The sequence below is a fragment of the Mirounga angustirostris genome, unplaced genomic scaffold, assembly GCF_029215605.1.
Source record: "Mirounga angustirostris isolate CCGP_5_RB_7025 unplaced genomic scaffold, mMirAng1.0.hap1 SCAF_9, whole genome shotgun sequence".
Lineage (NCBI taxonomy): Eukaryota > Metazoa > Chordata > Mammalia > Carnivora > Phocidae > Mirounga > Mirounga angustirostris.
Genome location: NW_026991717.1, coordinates 29121537 through 29141686, shown reverse-complemented (window position 1 = coordinate 29141686; position 20150 = coordinate 29121537). Strand labels below are relative to the sequence as shown.

Genomic DNA, 20150 nt, shown 5'->3' with positions numbered 1-20150 from the left:
TCCAAGATATTTTTCTTTTTTTCTTTACAAGTTAATTTTTTAAAAAAATTTTTGAGTATAGTTGACACACAATGTTACACTGGTTTCAGGTGTACAACTTAGTGATTTGACAAGTTTTTACATTATGCTATGTTCACCGCAAGTATAGCTACCATCTGTCTTGATGTCTTAACAATATCATTGACTATTCCTAATGCTGTGCCTTGTATTCCTGTGACTTACTCATTCAAGATGTTTTTTTTTTTTTTTCTTTGCTTTAGTTTATAACAGTTTGACTATGGTGTGTCTCATATGGATTTCTTTAGGTTTATCCTATTTGGGATCCATTAAGCTTCTTGAATTCATACATGAGAGTTCTGCCAAATGTAGGAGGTTTTTGGCCATTCTTTTTACCCAGTTTCTGCACCCCTTGCACTCTCATGACCATTTCTCTTGTACCAAAGATCCCGTGAGTCTCCTCATTTTTTTCCAACCTTTTTTCTGTTGTTCAGATTAGATAATTTCTATCATTCTGTCTTCAAGTTCACTGAATCTTTCCTTTGCTCTCGAGCTCATGTAGGGAGTTTTAAAAATTTTAGTATGGTATTTTTTAGTTTTAAAATTTCTAGAATTTTTATTTGGTTCCTTATATGGTATCTTTTTTTTCCCTGGCTTTCAATATTTTTCTTTCAGTTTGGGAGTGTTATCATTGTTTGTTAGAGCATTTTCATAGTCATTGCTTTAACTCTAGTACATAATTGTAATGTCTGTGTTCTTTCATTGTCAGTATCTGTTAATCTTTTCCTATAGGAGTTAAGACATTCCTGGTTCTTTGTGTGCTGAGTAGTTTGGGCTGCAGCTGGACATTTTGGATATTATGAAATGGGACTCTGGGTCTTAAGTCCTAGGAAAATGCTGATTTTTTATTTTAGCAGGCAAACCACCTGGTTCAATTTAGGCTGTGGTTCTGACCTGCCTTCTCTGGGATATGATTCAGTGTCATTTCTGTTCTCAGAGCCTCCATAGTGCCATTTGGATCTGTCCCATGAGAGCCGCCTGTGGCCATCTGGGAGCTGGCTGTGGTCTCGGATTGGGGTGTGAAAGGATCAGATTCATACACATACAGCTTGGGGTTGGGCTCAAAGTTCATGAGTGACTTTATGAGCTTTCTCTTCTGAGATTCTTCCTCTCCACACTGTCCCTGGGGCTTTCTGGTGCCCTGGGGTTCCCTTTTGGGTTCTCCAGCCAGTAGCTGGGGGTAACTTGCTCCACCATGCACTTCTACACCCACACCTTGTCTGGCACCCAGTGTTGGGAGGAGCAACCGGGTGCTTCTCCCATTTAGTGTTCTCGCCAGCCTGCCTGCTGCTCTTTCCTTCTCATAGTACGTGTAGCTGCCCCCCGGAGTCCCTTCTGGGTGAGAGCTGCCCCCCGTCCTGTCTGGGGTCAGAGCTTTTTGGTATGTTGCTCTGGGGCCGGAGCTGCTACTCCGTGTATCCCATCCAGGGTCAGAGCAGCATTCAGCAGGAGGCTGGTGTGTGCTGCGTCCTCTCCCCTGGAGCTGGCACAGATGTGTTTAGGTAACACCCACCTCCATTTTTGTGCTTCCCTGTGCTGGCCTCGGAGTTTGTGCTTTCAGTCCCTGTTTCATGTTGGCCCTTGGCCCTCATGTTAGTAGTCCCTACAGGCTGTCCCTGGAGGAAGGGCTCTGACCTTTTCCATCTCTATCGTTAGTGTGTAACCTTGCTTAGAGGAGCCATGTGGGAAGTGTCTGTATGCAGGGAAGTACTGTTGCCCCCTTGGAGGCTGTGCTGGCTTCCTTGGGGCAGACATAGTGTTGAAGAGGACATTCCCTCCTCTGGTCCCATGAGGGGGGTTGTTGGACCCTCCCAGAGAGCCTGCTAGGGACGATGGCTCCAAGGTAGGAAGGGTGACAGGAAGCCAACAGTGTGTGTGGGTGGTCCATGTACCCTACACTGTGACACTCCTGGAGGCCAGGAGAGGCTACATCATGACTCCTTTGCCAGCAAGCCCTAGGAGAGATGCCAGATGCTAGGGATTGGCCATGATCACCTCAGCCATCCCCACTGCCCTCAAGAGAGGGGTCAGGCGAGTGGGGGTCTGATTTCCCCACTTTGGAATGATTGTCAGAGTATCTCCACCCTTCCTCACAGCACAGGTGGCTTTTGTTTTGTTCTAGGCCAAGATGGCGGCCCAGGTGACGCTGGAGGATGCACTGTCCAATGTGGACCTCCTGGAAGAGCTGCCTCTGCCTGACCAGCAGCCCTGCATTGAGCCCCCACCATCCTCACTGCTCTATCAGGTTTGTGCTGGGCGGCAGTGGGGTGCCCTGCCTAAAATGCTGACCTCCACATGATGGTTTTTCTCTTCCTTTCAGCCAAATTTCAACACTAACTTTGAAGACAGAAATGCATTTGTTACCGGTATTGCAAGATATATTGAACAAGCGACTGTCCATTCTAGCATGGTAATTCCTTCTGCAAGTTTTTGTTTTCCTTGGGGGACTAGTACCTATGGTGGCAAATGTACGCTTTTTTGGTGTTATCCTGATACAATATGTAGTAAGGAAAAAGAGAGGAAAGTGGATGAAAATGCCTTATGTTTTTAGAGAAGGCTTTGTTTTTCTTATTATAAAAATAATACACATTCTTTCTGAAAATTGAGCACCTATGGCCCAGAGAAAACCTTTGTCAGCATTTGAACGGAGTCCATTCTCTCTCATTATTTATACCTGGACTCATGCACACAGTTATACACTCAAATGTGATTCAGATTGCGTGAATGAATTGCATTGTTATTAGATATTTTAATGATTTCACAAACTTTTCATATGTCATTAAAATGTGCCAGAGAAAGTAATTTTTAATAGCTGTCTAGTTCCATTTTGTAAACTTCCCTCAATTTAATTATTTTTGCATGTTTATTTAGTTTCCCTTTTTTCTTTGTAATAAAAAATACAGTGATGACTATCATTCCAAACACATCATTATTCCCATTGGCTAGATTTGTAGAAGTGAAGTTACTGGATCAAAAGTTGCAAACATTTTAAAGCATCTTTTTTTTTTTTTTAAGATTTTATTTATTTATTTGAGAGAGAGAATGAGATAGAGAGAGAGAGCATGAGGGAGAGGGTCAGAGGGAGAAGCAGACTCCCTGCCGAGCAGGGAGCCCGATGTGGGACTCGATCCCGGGACTCCAGGATCATGACCTGAGCTGAAGGCAGTCGCTTAACCAACTGAGCCACCCAGGCGCCCCATTTTAAAGCATCTTAAGAACATGATGAAATTGTAGTTGACATTTTTAGAACATCTCTGCACTTTCTACCATTTTTACCAAAGAAAACAATGTGAAAGGAGTAGGCACTAAAGCAGTTTAAAAATGACGGCAGTCTCTTTGCATGGATGCTCTCTCTGGATTTTAAGTACTGCAGAAATACTTCCAGCTTTTCCTCCCCTGTGCTAGGGGTGACAGCTGCCTCAGTCTTACGAGCCCAGAGGCTCTCTGTAGCTTGGTGGTAAGGCCTTGAAGGACCCTGTGTGCATCTGCCCTGTACTGGCCCCTGTTCCCAGCTTCGGGTCTGCACTGCCAGCAGGTTGTTGAGGGGTGAGTGGAGTGAGGCATAGTGAGTGGCTGTGGCAGGTGCCCTGGGCCGTGCTGGCTCCTGTGCAGCCAGCAGAAGCCATGGCAGTGTTTCAGGCGGTCATTATGGCCGCAGTGCTGCATCACCAGCTGTCTCGTGGCATACAGGTCTTGGTACTTGTCTGTCCCTCGAAGTGAGAGTCAGGATAGTCATGCCTCTGGATTTTAGCGACATGGCGTCTCCTTTTTTATGATTGTTTTCCTGCTTGCCTTTGATCTGCCCTGTGTACCCTTGCAGAATGAAATGCTGGAGGAGGGCCAAGAGTATGCGGTCATGCTGTACACCTGGAGGAGCTGCTCTCGGGCCATCCCACAGGTGTCCCCATCCCAGCCAGGCCTCATTCCATCCCTGCTGGCTGTGCCCCCCTAACCCCCCAAACAGACAACACTCCTACCCTTCTGGTTCCCCTACATCTCCCCCAGACCACACCCCCACTCCACCAGCCCTGCCCCCCTCCCCCACCCCACCTCACCCTACCCCACAGCTGGCTGGGACTACCAGCTCTGCCCCAACAACGCCCTGCCCTCTCACTTCTAGCTAACTTGAAGCCTCTTTATGTCATACTTGTTTATTCCTAGGTGAAATGTAACGAGCAGCCTAATAGAGTGGAAATTTATGAGAAAACCGTAGAGGTCCTGGAGCCTGAGGTCACAAAACTGATGAATTTTATGTACTTCCAGGTAAAACAGTGAAATAATCCTAGGAGTTTAATGTAGAGGAGTAGGAATCTGGCCCACTCTCACCTATCACCATGACTTACTAAACAAAGTGCATGGGAATTAAAGCAACCATAACAGCTTCTGAGACAAAAAGGAACAAAGCCTTTGTCAGTCTAAAGCTTTACTGGCCCTTCCAGAATAAATACCTCTTTTGTGTTTCACTTCTCTTGTCTCTTTGAGAGTGAATTTGTATTTCCTCCATGAAGATGGCTGTCAGTTCTAAATGTGTTTGTCATTCTGCCAATTCGTACTTTTGATTCATCTGGTTTTTCAGGTCTTTTCTTTCTCTCAACCTCTCCTGACTGTTTACTTAGTGGTTCTTGCCCTGCCTTGGCTCTTTTGGCCCATTGGTTAGGCAGAGTAGCCACAGGAAGGGGACCTGCTGGTTTTTTAAAGATACATTTTAGAAATGTATGAAGGTTTTAATTATAGATTCCTTTAGCAAAGGGAGAAGATAGAACTTACTAGGAGATGAATTTTTGTTTTATCTTCAAGGTTGTCAAGAGGAACAATTTCCCTACCCTCCCTTTTCACCTCTGAATGCTAAAACATCTGTTTGTAGACCTTCTATTGGAGCATTTTCTCAGTAACTTTGCTTGAATAATCAACAAAATTCTTTTATTTTAGGGATGTAGTTGGTAAAGTGGAAAATTAATGATGATTGTCACAGAGCAAAGGCCTGTGGAAATTACTTTATAGAAACAAGTCTCTTTACCTGAGCTGTAAATGTCCACTCCTTTGGGTGGGTATTTTATTAAAGAGTAACAGTGAATCCAGATAATGTGCTTGAAGCTGGGCATGGAGTTGGCCCACCACTGACAGCGGCCTTTTTGCCCTCTATTCCTCTGCTCAGAGAAATGCCATTGAGCGATTCTGTGGGGAGGTGAGGCGTCTGTGCCACGCGGAGAGGAGGAAGGACTTCGTGTCCGAAGCCTATTTGATTACGCTGGGCAAGTTCATTAACATGTTTGCTGTGCTGGATGAGCTTAAGAACATGAAGTGCAGTGTGAAGAACGACCACTCGGCATATAAAAGGTGAGCTTAGACCTTGTTCCCCTGGGTCCTTGCAGAGAGTGCTCCGGCAGGCAGGGTGGCTCCTGATTAGTTGCATGCTCTGCACATAGTAGGTGTGCATCCCATATGTGCTGAAATAATGCAGCTGGTTGGTAGCGGTTATTTGGCAGCCTTAGGACTGTTTGAATACACACTCCTAGGTATGTGAGGGTAGCTGGCAGATTATGTGTACGGCGATGCATCGAGGTGTGCCCTCATAGGCGTGTGTACATTGTGGTTTCCTGAAGCTAGAGTGGGATTTGGTCATCCTCAAATGTTTGTTGAGGACCTATGGGTGCTCAGCCTGTGTGGGAAGACAGATGTACACGAGTCCCTGTTATAGAGGCTTAGGATCACTGCAAGGCTTTTGGCTCAGTAGGCATCTTGGTGAGGGCACAGGCAGGTTCTAAAGCCTGAGGGCGCCACCTGTGTATGTCATTTCCTGGTTACACATTCTGGAAGGTGCACACCATCACAGCAGTGGGCAGAGCTGGCCTGTGGACTGCCGTGGAGTCACACTGAGCTTCCAGGTCGCTGAGACTAGCCCTCCTCCCGAGCTAGAGAGACCTTCTGGAGAAGAGAATTGGAAAAGGTGGGTGTGGCATGGTAGTGTGCTTCTGGAAAATTGTGAGGGACAAATGGTGGCAGGAAGATGGAGGGTGGTCGGTCAGAGCAAAGCGAACTGTCTTCTAATAGACTTCCTTTAGAAAGTCTGTGCTTGGTACTGTTGAAGGCCTGAGTAGCTAGAATGAGATGCTGACTTCTGTTTCTTCTGCTTGATAGGAATCTTGGCTATGAAATTAAATTTGATGAGATTCTACTTTGCATTGGAATAGGCTGTAGTTATGCTGTATCCGAAATCATACAACTGTTGCCATGTCTTTAAAATAAAATCAACATGGGATATGGTGCCAAACTGAGATTTAAGGATGAGGTAGCAGTGGGAGTTGGGCTAGATCACCCAGGGTTTAAGCTCGATCCATATAAAGTTAAGTATAGGTATTCATCACCTAGAATTAACTCTGCACAGAAGACTTGATCTTCGAACTAGAGAATCCTTGGAGTTGACCTTATTTGATCTGTTTGTGGGATTGCAAGTAAGCTTGACTCTGGGTGAAGCATGGGAGCTTCTGTGGGTAGAGGGTGGAACTGGCCCAGCCCAGGATAGCAGCAGCTTCTTCTGGCTACACAAGTCACTTGCCACATGATTTTGAGCAGCTGTTTCAACCTTTCTGACTTAGGAAAGTAGAGGTGGTAGACAGCATCAGTGGTTTTTAATTTCAAAAAAACTTTTTCTTTTTTTTTCCTTAGTAGCAGCAGCTTTATTCTGAAAGCCCAGTCTATAAAACAGTTTAAAGTTGGGGCTACTCTCTGGAAATCTATGTGTGTGGGGGCCAGTACCCCCCTCCAGGAGCCACCGGGGCTCTCCTGAGCATAGAGAGGGCCTGGAGCACCCCTCTTGCTTTCCAGTGGCTTCTTCCTGTGACCTCTCTTTGGGACCCCCTATCATCTTATCCTCACTTCTCTCAGGCCTTACATACTTACACTCACACTTTTTACTTGCACCCAGTGATAGCTAATAGTATAACCTCTTCTGAATATAAATGCCGAGATAACCCATATGGTTATGATGAGGCTTGAGGAAAATAGAAAATAGTATTTTTGATCCCTTCATTAGTCATAGCAACTACTCAAATCAGTAAAGTAAACATTTTAAAAAAGAATGTTATCATTATCAGGGTTCATGTTAAGTTTAACTATATAATTTTTCAAAAACCTGCAGAAATAACAGTGGCTTAAACAAGGTTGCAGATCACTGCTCTCTCACCTGAAAGTCCTGAGGTAGGTGATCTGCAACTAACGAGGGGATTCCACAGTGTTCACACCAGGGCTTCTGCTGTCTTGCTGCTCTGCTGTCTTCATGTGTTGTCTCATGGTCCAGGATGGTGGCTTGAGCTCCAGCTATCATTTCTGCATTCCAGTCAACAGGGAGGAAGGAGAATAGAAGGGGTCATACTATCTTTTATAAGTAAACTTCTAAGTGCCTTGCAGTGTTTTTCATTATATCTCATGGCTCAACCATCGGTCACGTGGATATGAGGCACATTGCTGTAGCATGGAGATTTGGGGTTTATTTCTAAAGAGGCACAGAGGAAATGACTGTTGGCATAAGTTATCAGTCTTTACCATGAAAATTTTTCTTCATTAAAACCCCCAAGTTTTTAGGTTGCCAGACATGTTCTTATGTGGCCAATTTCCACTAAACTTTTGGGGGGCTGCCCTAGATGTGCAGAATGCTCACACCCACCTTCAAATTACTTTGCAAGACCCAGAGAGAGACTCAGTGTGTACCTTGCAGACCTAAGTGTGTAGGTAATTCTGTGTGTGCTATTCCCTCTCTCCTCACATCTGCCCTGTGAGTAGGGCAGATGGACAGTTGTTATTATAGATGTGAGAAGAGAGGTTCAAGAGAGTTCAGGAGGTTAATCCAAGATCGAGCAGCATATTGGTGGAGGAAACTGGGATTCTGTCTCTAACCTTTGGCACCAAAACTGTGTGGTCTCTGACTTGTGGGAGGCGTGGTGGGCCTAGGGGATTCTTGGCAGAGAACCTAGACAGTGCTGACCATCTTCATTACCATATTGTGGGAGTCACCGAGGGGGAGGCTCTCTTTCTCAGAGTTGGAAACAGGTAGCCGGGGGGAGAGGCCAGCATGCAGGGACCCTCCAGGAAGGCCTGTGGTTGGTACTGCCATATCTCTGAGGAAGTCCGTCAGCTGTGGACAGTGGAGTGGTGAGCTGTCCAGGCTGGCGAAAGAGTGACCTGGAGTCCAGGGTAGACAAGTTTGAGGAGGCTGAAATTATAACTAGCTTCTAAGACTCAAATTTTTACAGATAACTGTCACCAGATAAAGTAATCTGGATTTTCTATGCTCTTTTTTTTTTTTTTTTTAAATCATTAAGCATATTGGTTGTTTAACTCTTTTTTTTGCTTTCAAAGGGCTGCTCAGTTTTTACGGAAAATGGCGGACCCACAGTCCATCCAGGAATCACAAAATCTGTCCATGTTCCTGGCCAACCACAACAAAATCACGCAAGTAAGGCTCATACTCTTGCTGCTCTGGCTGATGGGACGCATTGCTGGGGCCTGGGGCCCTGAGAACAGTCCGTGGCATGGATCTCGCGCTCTGTATTTCAGTCTTTGCAGCAGCAGCTTGAAGTGATTTCTGGCTATGAAGAGCTCCTTGCCGATATCGTGAATCTGTGTGTGGATTACTACGAGAATAGGATGTACCTGACACCCAGTGAGAAACACATGCTTCTCAAAGTACGTGTGTGGGCATGGCCGCTTACATAACCGTGGTGAGAAGAGGCTGTGCTTTGACTATGATCCTTTTGCCAACCTTTTCTTATTCTCATGCTTGCCGTGTGTGTGTGTGTGTGTGTGTGTGTGTACACAGTATCCTCTTTGTGCCCATGCACTACAGGCTCTCAACACATTCCTATGAATGGGTCCCAGGCTTGACCCCAGTGCCAGTTGGGATCATATGCCACCCCCTGGAGAATGTGCTCGTAGGTGAGGAGGTCTGGGGTCGAGGGCTTCTCTCAGCATTAGCTTCTTATAGCAGAGGTTGTATCAGGTTCTACTTGTTAAGTATATGATTCCTAAGAATTAAGAATACTGTGTCTCCATGATTATAGTAGACTTTTTGGTCAAGAACATGGCCATTCACCATATGGGAGGCTTTCTTTTCTTTTTTTTAAGGATTTTACCTATTTATTTGAATGAGAGAGAGGGAGAGCGAGAGAGATCATGAGCAGGGGGAAGGGATGGCGGGAGAAGCAGACTCCCCACTGAGCCAGGACCTCGATGTGGGACTCAATCCCAGGACTCCGGGATCATGACCTGAGCCTAAGGCAGACGCTGAACCAACTGAACCACCCAGGCGCCCTGGGGAGGTTTTCAGTGACATTTCTGACTGGGAAGAGGAGAAGGCAGTTCTGCCATTGCATTTGCTCTACTTTCCACCTTTGGGGAGCATAGCCCTGAAGGACCTTGTGCTAGGTGTCCTGTCGGCCCAAAACCTTCCCTGTAAGAGTGGGCCCAGCCCCAAGAGCTCTTCCAGCAGGAGAGCACCGTGCAGGACGGCACTGTCTAGTGGAGCACTCTGTGACGGTGGAAATAATCTGTCCGTGCCATCTGAGCAGGAGCCTCTGGCCATGAATGTTTATGAAAATCCACATTTAGTATCACATTTGCTTGATGAGAGGTGGAGGTGATATTTGTGCCTGGGGAGGACATTAAAATAGCCACAAGAAATGACACACATAGAAGAAAAACTTCATATGAAGAGATAGCTATTTACTTATAAGGAACTTTTAAAAGTGCTTTTTGAAAGAAGGGTGAACTATCATTTAAATTTTTGAACTGTAGCATTAGAAGTGCTTATGGATAACTTGCAGGTCTGAGCTTTTTGTGCCATTTTGTGATTTTCAGGTCATGGGGTTTGGTCTATACTTGATGGATGGGAGTGTCAGCAACATTTATAAACTTGATGCCAAGAAAAGAATAAATTTATCCAAAATCGATAAGTACTTCAAGGTGAGTTACACCTTTTTAGATAAGCCTTTTTATCAAGTGTATACAGTTTGAATTTTGGGAGGTAAACCTCTGTGACCCACATCTGGAAATGTGGGCATAGGCAGTGGGGATGGGGGACGTCACTGGCTTCCATCTGCCAAGGCGGCTACCCTCCCTCCTGTTCTGCATCAGTTTTGCCTGGGTCTGAACCTTTTGTAAAGGGAATCATGGCTGTGTGTACTCTTGCATCTGGCTGTTTTCACTCATTTGTTAGATTCATCCCTGTGAGATCCCGCAGCTATAGATAGTCCTTAGGTTTTCATTGTGATGTCCATTGTATAATTATACCTCAACTTATTTATCCATTCTGTTGTGATGAACATTAGGTCATTTCTGAGTTTTGGCTGGTATGAACAATGCTGCTTTGATTTAGTGCACAGCTCTGCATGTTTCTGTTGAACATATGTGTATCCAGGGCTAGGATTAGGGGCCATAGGCATATACATTTAGGTACAGCCTGACGATTTCCCACATGGCTGTGCTGATTTGCAGAGCCACCAGCTGTGAGTGAGCCTTCCTGTTGTTCTACATCCTCTTCCTCATCCACATCCTCACCGATACTTAGCACTGTCACTTTCTTAGCACTGTCACTTTCTGGGGGAAGAGCATCCTGAAGGGTGGTACATCATTGTGACATTTTTGGCTGGCATTACCTTGTGTTTTAGTTGATCTTTCCCTGATGACTTTTCACGCTTTTGTGTGTTCTCTTGTGAAGTGTCATTTCAAGCTTCTTGCCTTTTTCCCCCCTGTTGATTTATAGTTCTTTATGTATTCTGGGTACATGTTCTTTGTTGGATACATGTGTTCTAAAATACGTGCATTCTGGGGCACCTGGGTGGCTCAGTTGTTAAGCGTCTGCCTTCGGCTCAGGTCATGATCCCAGGGTTCTGGGATTGAGTCACTCATTGGGCTCCCTGCTTAGCGGAGAGCCTGCTTCTCCCTCTCTCACTTCCCCTGCTTGTGTTCCTGCTCTCGCTGTGTCTCTGTCAAATAAATAAATAATCTTTAAAAAAATAAAATACATGTATTCTGCCCTATGTGGCTCTCCTTTTCACTTTCTTAAAGGTGTCATTAGGTGAACAAAAGTTCTTAATTTTATTGTAGTCTAGTATATCAGTCTTTAATATCCACTTTTTTAAAGATTTATTTATTTTAGAGAGAGCACGTGAGAGCAGGAGGAGGAGCATAGAGAAAGGGAGACAAGCAGACTCCCTGCCGAGTGGGGAACCCAAGGTGGGGCTTGACCCCAGGACCCTAAGATCATGACCTGAGCCAAAATCAAGAGTCAGACATTTAACTGACTGAACCACCCAACACCCCTTTAATATCCACTTTTAGAAATCTTTGTATAGGGCAGGCTTTTGAGAATTTACTTCTTACCTTCCAGAAGCAGCACCATTTCCTTTTCTATCTAGATCTATAGTCCTCCTCGGCCTGGTCTCTATGTATGATGTGAGGAAGGGGGGTTGACACTTTTAGATTTTTTCTTTTCCCCATTATGGGTATCCAGTTGACCTAGTCCATTTATTGCAAAGGCTGTCTTTTCTCCCATCACTGCGCAGTGTTGCCTGGGTCCTAAAGCAGGTGTCTGTATGACTGTGACTCTGTCTTAAGTTCTCTGTCCTGCTCCACTGCTCTCCATTCATGCTCCAGGGCCATACTGTGTTAGTTGCTGTAGCTTTCCAATAGAACAGATCTGCTTATCAGGAAGACTTCAAGTTACGTTCTTCGAAATTGTCTTGGGTGTCATCCCTTTACTGTTCAAAATAAATTGGCTTGCTGATTTCCATATACACACACATATATACACACTACTCATAAACCATTTTTCTTGGAATATTGTTTGGATTCCATAAATCAATTCCATAGATCAATTTAGAGGTCTTGACCATATTTTGTTAGATATATCTTTTAGGGTTTTTTTGATGCTATTGCAAGTTATTTGAGAGAGAGAGAGAAAGAGTGAGTGAGAGAGAAGGGGCAGAGGGAGAAGCAGACTCCCCACTGAGCAGGGAGCCTGACTTGGGGCTTGATCCTGGGACTCTGGGATCATGACCTGAGCCGAAGGCAGCTGCTTAACTGACTGAGCCACCCAGGTACCCCAAATTGTTTCTCTTTAGATTTTCATTTTCTGTTTGTTACTAGTATGTAGAAATGCAAATTGATTTTTTGTGTGTGTGTGTATTTAGCAACAAGGAAGGTTAATTTTAATGTTTGAATTGGTTTTATGAATGTTGGTTCTTAAATTGTATTTTGTCCTTAAAGTGAATATGTAAGTTCCTTACAGTTTTTTTTTTCTAGTAAATGATTTACAGAGTTAGTTTTCAGCCCATAGTAATTACCAGCATTACTCATTCTTGTGATTGTATTTGGTGACTAAACATACATAATGACCTTATTTTTTTTTGTTCTTTGACTATAGCAGCTCCAGGTGGTTCCACTGTTTGGGGACATGCAAATAGAACTGGCAAGATACATCAAGACCAGCGCCCACTATGAGGAAAATAAATCTCGGTAGGAGGAGAGTGAGCTGTCCAGTTGGAACATTCTGCAAGTGTTGTCATTGTGGTTTTATAACACTTATTTATCTAGAGAGAACACCTTTGACATTTTTAACCATCTGGAACCAAATGCCCCATATGGTAGGCCTTGTCACTGCTTACATTTAAATTCATTAAAAAAAAAAGCTATTTTCTTGGTTAGAACATCCACATTTCAAATGTTCAGTAGAGGCTACTGTGTTGGACAGCACAGATACAGAGCTTTTCCGTCATCTCAGAGAGTTCTGTTGGATAGAACGGGGTGAGCTCAAACAAGTGGTGTGCTGGTAAATGCTTAACAACCAGCCCTGCTGGGCAGGGGGGGTGTTTGCATTTATGTCACAGACATTATTAAAACTATCACCTGAGGGCCAAATCTAGCCCAGGGCTGTTTTTGTAAGATCTCAGTGGCTTTGAATGGTTTTTATGTTTTTAAAGGCTTTTTTTTTTCTTTTTTAAAAAAAGAAGACAATGGCTATGTGACAGAGACAGTGTAGTCCCCAAATTCTGAAGTATTTACTTTCAGGCCACATGTGGTATCTGTCATATATTCTTCTTTGCTGTTGTCGTGGTTTTGTTTTTTAAACAATGAAAACGTAAGTACCATTTTGTATGGCTCTGGGGCCGTACAAACACAGGTTGTATTTGGCCTGTGCTGTAGTTTGCTGACCTCTGTGCTAGCTTTTTTTTTTTTTTTTTTTTTAAAGATTTTATTTATTTATTTGAGAGAGAGAATGAGAGACCAAGAGCATGAGAGCGAAGAGGGTCAGAGGGAGAAGCAGACCCCCCAACTGAGCAGGGAGCCCGATGTGGGACTCGATCCCGGGACTCCAGGATCATGACCTGAGCCGAAGGCAGTCGCTCAACCAACTGAGCCACCCAGGCGCCCCTGTGCTAGCTTATTTCTTAATAAATCTGCCATTGAACTTGATATGCCATCCAGTTAGGTGTTGAGTGTGAGGGAGCAGTGGTTGGAGCCCCAAAGCCCATGCTTTCTGCCCGAGAGCTCTAGCAGCTTTGTTAATAAACTTTTTTCCACTAAATTGCCTGTTTGCTGCTGAAATGGTGTGTTATGCACGTAGGTAGTTACTGCAGCACTCTCTAACTTCCAAGTAACGTCAGTTTTCAGTTCCCAGTAAGGATAACTTTTGTTTCTGAGTCTTTGGCGGACTTGTTTCCTACTGTAGCTTCTATTTTCATATGTGAGTGATAAAGATGTGTGTTAAGGGGCCCTTGCGAGGGTGATGCAGTGCCCTAAATCCAGCAACAGCTCTCAGCTTTTTTAAAGTAGTTGGCTGATGAAGGAGAAATTACAATTCCTTTTCTAAAACAGATATGAGAAGGTAGCACGGTGACCGTGGCACAGAGGGATGGGGCTGGCCCGGCTGTTTCTTTGCTAAGAATTCATGTTCTCTCCAAGCCTCTGTGTGCTCGCCAGCATGCAGGACCAGTGGGCCATCCTGTGTGCCTGCTGTGCGTGTGTCCCCGGCCACCCCCCGTGGTGAAGCAGAAATCTTCTGCAGGCACCTCTTCAGGTAACACACATTTCCCCTTCCCTGCCAGATGGACGTGCACGTCGTCCAGCAGCAGCCCGCAGTATAACATCTGCGAGCAGATGATCCAGATCCGGGAGGACCATATGCGCTTCATCTCAGAGCTGGCTCGCTACAGCAACAGCGAGGTAGGTGGGCCTTCAGTGCCCTCCTGTGCCGGTACCTCAGGCCAGGTGTGCGGGAACCTTTGGCTGGATGGGAGGACATGTCCTAGGTGCCCAGAGGAGGGCCTGGAGTTGGGGTAGGAGGAAGCACTGTCCCTCAGCTGTGTTCCCACTTGGCAGCCGGGTTTTCTGTGTCCTTGTTCAGGCTGGTCACACTCTCCCCACCTGCCAGGCACAGCTCCAGCCAGCCCGCCAGTGTGTGGGGTGGACAGGAGTGGGGAGGTCTGAGTGCAGAGAGTGGTGGGAATGTCATGTCTCACATGTGAGCAGGCAGGGCAGCGAGGTCAGGGACGTAGCGATGGTCCATGGTATGCGTGCTACACATAGTCTTAGAGGGACCTGCGGACTTGAGACCACATACACAGGTCTGGTCTTTGAGACTCTGGTCCCTCGGGGTTCTCAGGAGGATCATTAACATTTGGAAGGAACAACTCTGTGTGTTGGCCCCACACGTTGCAGGATGATGAGCTCCCCTGTCCTCCACCCAGCAAACACTAGCCATCGTGTAACCGGAATGACTGGAAGACAAGCCCAGATGGCTCAGAGCACATGCTAGCTCCAAGCAGACCCCTGATGGCCAGCTCCCCCAGGAGGAGGGCTGTCTCAGTGTCTCCCCAGCTGCCAGCACAGCCCACAGGGTAGAGACGGAGGCAGGGGCTGATATAGCTGTAAACCGAATTTCTGGGAAGCTCTCAGACGACATATAGGGTTGATTTCTACCCTTAAAATAGGTGTACCTGACAGCATGTGTGGCTCCTGTCTGTTTTCCCTCTGATGTCTGCTGTAGTGCCTTTTAATAAGAAAAAAGAGATCTATCTTTGAATGCTCTGCTCAGCTTATTTTTAAACAGCTTTATGGAGATTTAATCCACATACCATACAATTCACCCATTTAAAATGTACAATTCAGAGGTTTTTGTTTATTCACTGAATTCTGTAACTACCACTACAGTCCATTACTGGAACATTTTCATTACCCCCAAAAGCAACTCCGTACCCATGTGCTTCTGATCCCTATATAGATTAGAGGTTCCAACCACCCTCTCCTTTGGGTTTCCCATGTGTCTTATAGAGATAAGGGCTCTTTTTACACATGACTGTAATCCCATTATCACACCTAAAAAAAATCAAGTATTCCTAATGTCAGAGTCATTGTTCAGTTTTCTCTGTTGACTCAAAGATGGTTTTATTTTTTCAAGTTGATTTGCCTCAGGATCCAAATGAGTTTTATACACTGTAGTTGGTTGGTATATCTCTTTGAAGATGTGTCCCTTCTCCATCTCTCTTGCTCCCTGTGGGGTCGTATGGCGTGACCTCTGTCCCCTGTGCTTCCTCTACGTGGATGATTAGATCTGAAGGCCTGATCGAACTCTGCTTCCATCCTCTCAGTACAGCTGGCCCTTCACTGCCGTGCTGCAGACTGCTAGAGTGTCTGGCCATCTCTCTCCAGAATGTAGACAGCCATTGTCCACTGCCAAATGTATGAGTTCATTAGGGCTGTGACATGATGGTCTTCTAGTCCTTTCACTCCTTCTCAACTCCTAACAGCTGAGCCTTGCTCTGCAGTATGATTCCTTCAGGAGAGACAGGTCACAGCTGGATTCCGTTGCTACGTGTATCAGTTTTTCAAATAATTGATCCTCTAGCATCATCTAAGGTGGCAAGCTTTTTGGAGTCCCGTTTTGAAGTTAATCTACTTTAGTTTCCATCTTTTTCCCCCTTTCAAGCTGAGAATCCTGTTCTTAATGACTACAGCATATTTTGACTTGATGTCTTAGTATACACTTAGCAGTCTTAAAATAGCAATACTAACACTGCTAATAACAATATAATTATTAGAAACAATATAATTATATATTGTAATATATAACATTACAGTATTATAATGACAATATAATTACTAAAAGTTGTTTTAAGATTTATTTTTTAAGTTAATTTGCCCTTAAATTTTCTCCCTCCAGGGATAGAGATCAAATCATTGGGCTTGCTTTCTCTTTCTTTGCCCCTTCCCTTCCCCTCTCCCTTTCCCTTTCCCCTTCCCCTTCCCCTGCTCCTTCCCTCTTCCCTTCCCTCTTCCCTCTTCCCTTCCTTTAAATCATTGTTTTTCAGAGTCACTTGAAGTGGTTTGTTTTGTGTTGGTCTCAGCCTATAGTGATAGTGATGCCTGAAGGACTCCCCTATCTTCGGCAGCCCCATAGACGTTTCCCTAAGTGGAGCCAATACTGTAGCTGCACATGCCCCTGTGGTTCTTATTATGCTTGCAAGATGTACCTCAGCAATAACCATCAGGGAATTTTGAGAAAAAGAAGGATTATTACTTACACATTCTGGAAGGCACATGGCATGCCTGGAGCCACAAAGTGAAGTGACAGGTAGAGAAGGAGTGTGGATCTGAGACTCTGCCTTTATTGGGGCCCAGGGTGGGGTACCTAGGATTTCATGGGTTTACTCTTTATTGGCAAATTTCAAACATAAGAGCAGGAATTAGGGCACTAAAGTGGGGTCACACAAGTGATAAGTTACTAGGTCACCCAGAGCTTTCTAAGAGGGGAGCTTCATAAATGGAGCTGCCTGGCTCTTTATCTACTTGTATAGCTGGTACTCTGTTTATTTTAGATGGATGTCCTTGAAATGGATGCTTTCATTTGGCATCCAGTGGCAATCAAAAGCTTAATGCCAGGCACTTACACTGTAATCAAAAAAGCTTGTCAGGTACCTGCACTACATTGTTCCTCTGTGCGGTCATGAACCCAATTCTGTACACACTTTAATTCATGCTTTCATCTTGCTTTTGAGTTTTAGGCATTGTTTGTGTCCCATAACTTAATTTTCTGTCATAATTCCATTACATGTTTATGTGGTTCCAAAGTCAGATGTACAAAAGGAGGTATATTCAGAGAAGTCTGCCTTCCTCCCCACCCTGTGCCTTCCTGCCCTTTAGGTAACCATTCTTAAATATAAGTTTTCATTTTTTGATATAAGCAGATGCACATGATGTGCATGTTTTTCTTTATTAGCTAAGTAGACGCCTAACTGTGCACATGGTTCTGTTAACACCACGTCCTAGAGATGCCTCCAGCACCGTCTGCAGAGGTGTTCTCTTCTTTGAGAGCTGCAGAATGTCCACTGTCAGGGCTCTGCTGCGGTAAAGGGTCCTGTGCCCCCATCATTTCATCATTTTACAAATGCACCTTTCCTGTAGATTCCTAGTGGATTTGCTAGGTCCTGGGGAAATGCCTAACTGGTTTTTCTAGATAATGGGGTGACTTCTTGCTGTTCCTGTGGTGCTCTAGGTTGTCACAGGGTCGGGCCGCCAGGAGGCTCAGAAGACAGATGCTGAGTACCGGAAGCTGTTTGACCTGGCCCTGCAGGGCCTGCAGCTGCTGTCACAGTGGAGTGCTCATGTGATGGAAGTGGTAGGCACTCTCTACTTGCTTTTGTCTGCAAATGCCGACATCTGAAAGAACGTCTACCCCTGGTTGGTTAGAAGTGCTTTTCTTCCCAAAATCACCCAAGAAATTGACTAAATGATATTTTTTCTGCATTAACTTTGGTCTTTGGATCAAGAACAAATTGGCTTTTTATCTTTGATCCTAGAAATAAAAATCTCTATCACTATAAATGTTTCTTAGATGGCTCAAAGTACATTTCATTTATGTGTGTTACAAATAAAAAGGGCCTCATCTTTTAAAACATACATACCTTTATGATGATTTTTAATTCTCATTTTTAAAAAATGTTTGCTCTGTGGAGTTCCAGCCATCGGTTTCTTTTGTTTAGCATTAGTAAAATAGTTTCTGATGCCATATGAAGATTTGGATACCTGTAAGTCATAGAAGATTTTTCCTTTTGTTGCTTATTTTGACCAGATAAAAATTGTTAAGTTGGATGAGTATGTGATCATTTGAAAGGCTGATTTTATTTTTTTTTTTAATGAAGAAAATACCTAGTCTTAAGATATTCAACACAATAGATCCAGGACATTTTACCTTATGTATTTCTTAAACCTGAAGTCACATGGCCAGAATGTCTTGCAGTTTTATGGGGATGGACTTGGTGTGTGAGTGTATGTGTGAGCATGCATGCATGTGTGTGATTTTCAGATACAGCTAACATTAGAAGGCTGGCCTGTGGTCGCTTCGGGGATAGTCATGTCAGTATGACCAGAACGTAAGCATTTTGCATTCAGTGTGGATGTCTCCCCCTTTCTGACCACACCAGTATTCATGGAAACTTGTGCACCCAACGGACAAGTACTCCAACAAGGACTGCCCGGACAATGCCGAGGAGTATGAGCGTGCCACCCGCTATAACTACACCAGCGAGGAGAAGTTTGCCCTGGTGGAGGTGCGCTTTGCTTTCTTTTCCTCCACAGCTCTGGCCTCAGACTGCCTTCCCATTCAAAGCAAAGGCAAGAACTTGAGTAAAATTGAATGCACAGTTTCATGTTGTCGCTTCTAACTGAGCCAGCAATGTGGCCTGCCGAAGTTAGTTTTTAAAACACTTCTGCCTCTGCTCTATCTCACCTTTGTTGTGGATCAAGTGACCATTCATGTATGAGTGTGTTTTTCTCCCTGTTCTAATCCATTGGTCAGTTGGTCTGTCCTTGTTCTCATGCCCCTCTTTTTTTTTTTTTTTTAATTTTTTTATTTATTCATTCGAGCCACAGAGATACAGAGAGAGAGAGAGAACATGAGCAGGGGGAGAAGCAGGCTCCCCGCAGAGCAGGGAGCCCGATGCAGGGCTTGATGCGGGGCTCAATCCCAGGACCCTGGGATCGTGACCTGAGCCGAAGGCAGATGCTTAACCATCTGAGCTACCCAGGCGCCCCTCATGCCCCTCTGTCTTACTTACTGTAGCTGGTCTGTGTCTGGTAAAGCAAGCTCTCTGTCTTCAAGAGTTCCTTGGTTATTCTTGCTGTTTGTATTTTCATATCAATTTTAGAATCATTTTTTTCATATCTCACAGTGAAACCTGTTGAAATTTTTTATGGGGATATGAATAAACCTATAGGTCATTTTAGGGAGAATTGATAAATTTAGAATAGTAAGCCTTTTATGAACATGGTCTATCCCTCCATTTATTGAGATTCTCTTTAATTTCTCTTTTATAATCTGTAAAACTCTTACACATCTTATGTTAGCTATATTTCTAGGTATTTGATACTAGATGATAGGTTTAAATTTTTTCTAAATGTTTGTCATTGATATTTAGAATTAAAATTATTTTTTGTATTTTTTCTTATATCTGCCAACCTGTCTAAACTCATTTGTTAATTGTAACAAATTATCCATTGGATTTTCTACCAATATAATAATCATCTGAAAATGATGGCAGTTTTATTTATCCCAACTTTCCATTTTTATTTATTTTTTTAATCACAGTGGATGGAACCCCTACTTGTTAAATAGGCATCCTTGTCTCATTCCTCATCTCAAAGGGAAAGCTTTCAACATTTCACCATATAATGTGTTTGCTGTAGGTTTCTTTTTTTTTTTTAATTTTATTTATTTATTTGAGAGAGAGACAGACCACAAGCAGGGGGAGGGGCAGAAGAGGGAGAGGGAGAAGTAGACTCCCCACTGAGCAGGGACAGCCTGATGCCTGGCTCGATCCCAGGACCCTGGGACCATGACCTGAGCCAAAGGCAGACGTGTCACTGACTGAGCCATCCAGGCGCCCCTCCTGCAGGTTTCTTATAGCCAACCTTCATCAGTAAGGAACTTGCCTTCCATTCTTGTTTACTAAGAGATTTTATTATGAGTTGATATTAATTCTATTAAACACTTTGTATCCACTGAGGTACTTCTGTGACTTTTCTCTTTTATTCCATTAATGTGG

At 44.3% G+C, this 20150-nt stretch overlaps 1 protein-coding gene across 5 annotated transcripts in view; it reads left to right on the top strand.

Moving 5' to 3' along the window:
- Positions 1–20150, top strand: part of CYFIP1 (cytoplasmic FMR1 interacting protein 1) — a 135546-nt gene that overhangs the window by 47326 nt on the left and 68070 nt on the right. For 3 of the 5 annotated variants that reach the window (XM_064570048.1, XM_064570049.1, XM_064570050.1), the window contains 12 exons: positions 2180–2302; positions 2378–2467; positions 3878–3955; positions 4219–4320; positions 5213–5394; positions 8413–8509; positions 8611–8739; positions 9910–10014; positions 12476–12567; positions 14157–14274; positions 17603–17725; positions 18531–18656. In XM_064570048.1, the coding sequence (XP_064426118.1) occupies positions 2186–2302; positions 2378–2467; positions 3878–3955; positions 4219–4320; positions 5213–5394; positions 8413–8509; positions 8611–8739; positions 9910–10014; positions 12476–12567; positions 14157–14274; positions 17603–17725; positions 18531–18656 (1359 nt within the window). In that variant the 5' untranslated portion in view covers positions 2180–2185. The remainder of the gene's footprint in view (positions 1–2179; positions 2303–2377; positions 2468–3877; positions 3956–4218; positions 4321–5212; positions 5395–8412; positions 8510–8610; positions 8740–9909; positions 10015–12475; positions 12568–14156; positions 14275–17602; positions 17726–18530; positions 18657–20150) is intronic. The other 2 variants (XM_064570051.1, XM_064570052.1) reach the window with 2 other exon arrangements.